The sequence below is a fragment of the Mustela lutreola genome, chromosome 10, assembly GCF_030435805.1.
Source record: "Mustela lutreola isolate mMusLut2 chromosome 10, mMusLut2.pri, whole genome shotgun sequence".
Classification (NCBI taxonomy): domain Eukaryota; kingdom Metazoa; phylum Chordata; class Mammalia; order Carnivora; family Mustelidae; genus Mustela; species Mustela lutreola.
In genome coordinates, this window is record NC_081299.1 from 52616878 (window position 1) to 52619823 (window position 2946).

Genomic DNA, 2946 nt, shown 5'->3' on the forward strand with positions numbered 1-2946 from the left:
TCTTAGAAAACACTGAGGCTCAGAATAAGGAAGAAATTTTCCCAAAGTCACACAAGAAGTATTTGAATTGGTTTTGAAGAAAAGATCGATTTTTGTATTTGAAGACATGTCATGAAAAAGGCCATTCAAGCATAGAAACTGTCATTAACAGAGCAAAAAAAGGCAGGAAAGTAAAGGAAAGGACAGGGAAGAAGGAAAGGGAAAGAGGAAAAGGAAGGAAAGGTGAGGTGTTCCTTCTCATTAGCATCTGTGGGTTCTGGTACATTGAAAAATAAAGTCAGAAAGGTAAACTGAAGACCAGACTGTAGGGTTTCCTAAGTAAATATGAAAGGTTTTTCACTTCCACTCTTTAGACTCTAGCCTGGTGGGATCTGACAAATCTGGAAAAAAAAATTGGCAATGGGATTGAGACTCATCAAGTTTACAATTTTGTCTCTCAAGCTATGTGAAACCATCAAAATGTCTGTTTTTCTGAACTTAGCAGTTACTTCTCATTGAGCAAAGTCTGGTTTGTCACCCTCTTGCTTGCCAAAAACTTGGCAAAAACTCCTACACAGAAAATATCTGCAGACCCTCAGCTCAGATCTCATGGTTTTCTGTCTTTGGAATCTTAATCCACCTAGTCTTCATGGTTTCTACAGTTTTCTGAACCTTGACATAGATGGCTATTGTAGTTTAGCTGGTTTTCCTAGTTGTCCTTGACAGGAGACTTGACCTATCCTGTATTTCTCCATTCTACCCATGGGTAGAAGTCAAACTTTACTCTTTGTGTTTCTATTAAGAGGTTTTTGATTTTTTTTTTCTTGTTTGTTTTTGTTGTTGTTGTTGTTGTTGTTGTCACTGTTGTTTTTAAAAATTACTCATATAATTTATGTTCAATAAATATAAAGATCTTAAGTATACAGTTAGGTAAGTTGTTTTGTTATTGTGTTTGCTTCCAACTGTGTTCATCTCTTTTTATACTTTTGGTAATCTCTTCCAGAGTTAACTACTTCCTTTTGTCAGTGAGGAAATGTGTAAGGAATCTCCTTCAAATGTTGGCACGGCTATGAGCATGGCCTTTCCTTTCACCTGAACTCAGAATTAAGATTTTTGGTTCTTCTTTTTTAGGTTCCAGTCCCAGTTCCACAGTTTTCACTGTGGAAGTTATCCACAGTTTTCACTGTGGAAGTTATCCACAGTTTTCACTGTGGAAGTTATCCACAGTTTTCACTGTGGAAGTTATCCACAGTTTTCACTGTGGAAGTTATCCACAGTTTTCACTGTGGAAGTTATCCACAGTCTTCTGCTTTCTCACAATAGTCTACAACCAAGGTTGCTTCTCCAGGACTACAAGCAAGGTTGCTTCTCCAGGATGGATTTAAATATCTGTTAAATGAAGAACATCCTCTCAAATGAGTTGAAATGCATTTTATTTTTAGACAGCCTATATGACCTGATTTTTTCTTCTTAAAAACAGTTGCTCTACTCCAAATAAATCAAGGTCAAAATAAATAAAGAGCTCAAGATGACTTGAGTCCCATTTGTTTTAGTTCAGGTATTGTATGGATGAAGAGCAGTGGCCAGTTATGACAACCAGTGATACATCCAAAATCATAGCCAAATTCGTGAACATTTTTCCATTTCTAAACCACCCTTAAAGAAAATCATATATGGGGTCCCACCATCCTCATGGTAGTCTAGCAGAGCAACCATCCCATCTGGATTCATGTTTTCACCAATAAAGAACTCATAATTTTTGAAATTAGCTAAGATATGCTTGATTTTTTCTGCAACCTCTGTCATAAAAGGTTTTCTTCTTTCTGGCCTCAGTGCTTCAAGTTTACTTTTGATTGATTTCATGTCATCTTTGATGTACTTCTTGTAGGCTTCTTCTATGAAGGCAGTTTCCTGTAAGTGATGGTTCATGACAATATCAACACCAGTGATGACTATGTTTTCAGTCCCTTCACCCTTGGGGCCTTTGGTGGAGGCATTTCCACCAATAAATGAGTCATCAATGTTACCCTCTGTCTTACTGCCATCTTCCCCAACTCTGTGCATAACCCATGGGCCATCCCATATCTTGGAGAACATCTCAACTGTTAATGGTGTTCAGGTAGATGATCATGATGGTAGCTGGAGAGAGACAATGGAGGCCCTAGCTTAGCAGGACTCATGAGCTCTGAATGAGCATCCTGCTGCCAGAGTGGCACTTCGGGTGAGAGGGAAGCAGGTGGAAAGAGAGTAAGTTTTAATAAATGTATACATCGCATAACCAGCAATGCCAATCATGATATGGAGTATTTCCATTACATCAGAACATGCTTCATGACCCTTTAGATGTAAACCTACAGAAGGAAACATTGTTCTGATTTCTACCATTATAACTTAGTTTTGCTTTTTCTGATTTTCAGATAAATAGAATTAAACAATATGTTCAATACTGTGTCTGGCCTCTTTTACTCAGCATAATGTTTTTGAGACCCATCCATATTGTTGCATTTATGAGTTCATTTTTATTTATAAGTAGAGTTCAATATCAGGAATATACCATATTGTGTATCCAATCTCCTATTGATGGACATTTGTTTATGTTGGTTTGTGATTACTATAGCTAAAGTTGCTATGAACATTCATGTACAAGTTTTCTTGTGGACACACAGTCTCATTTCCTTTGGATATATACTTAAGAACAGAATTACTGTGTTGTATAGTGAGTGTATGTTTAACTTAATGAGAAATATATAGAAATATATAGAATATATGGAAGTTTCCTAGGGTGGCCACAACAAAGTATCACAGAATGGGTGGCTTAAAACAACTGAATTCTATTGTCTCACAGTTCTGGAGGCTAGAAGTCTAAAATCATGATATTAGGAAGGCTATGATCCCTCTAAAGGCTTTAGGAGAGGATCCTTTTTTCTTTTACAGCTACTGATAACCCCAGATGTTCCTTGGCTTCTA

The 2946-nt window shown here is 37.0% G+C and overlaps 1 protein-coding gene across 1 annotated transcript; it reads right to left on the bottom strand.

The window, feature by feature from the left end:
- Positions 1 to 1593: 1593 nt before the first annotated feature.
- Positions 1594 to 2043, bottom strand: LOC131810509 (translationally-controlled tumor protein-like). The gene has a single exon (XM_059138519.1). It carries the CDS (start codon positions 2041 to 2043, stop codon positions 1594 to 1596), a length of 450 nt encoding a protein of 149 aa, XP_058994502.1.
- Positions 2044 to 2946: the final 903 nt, after the last annotated feature.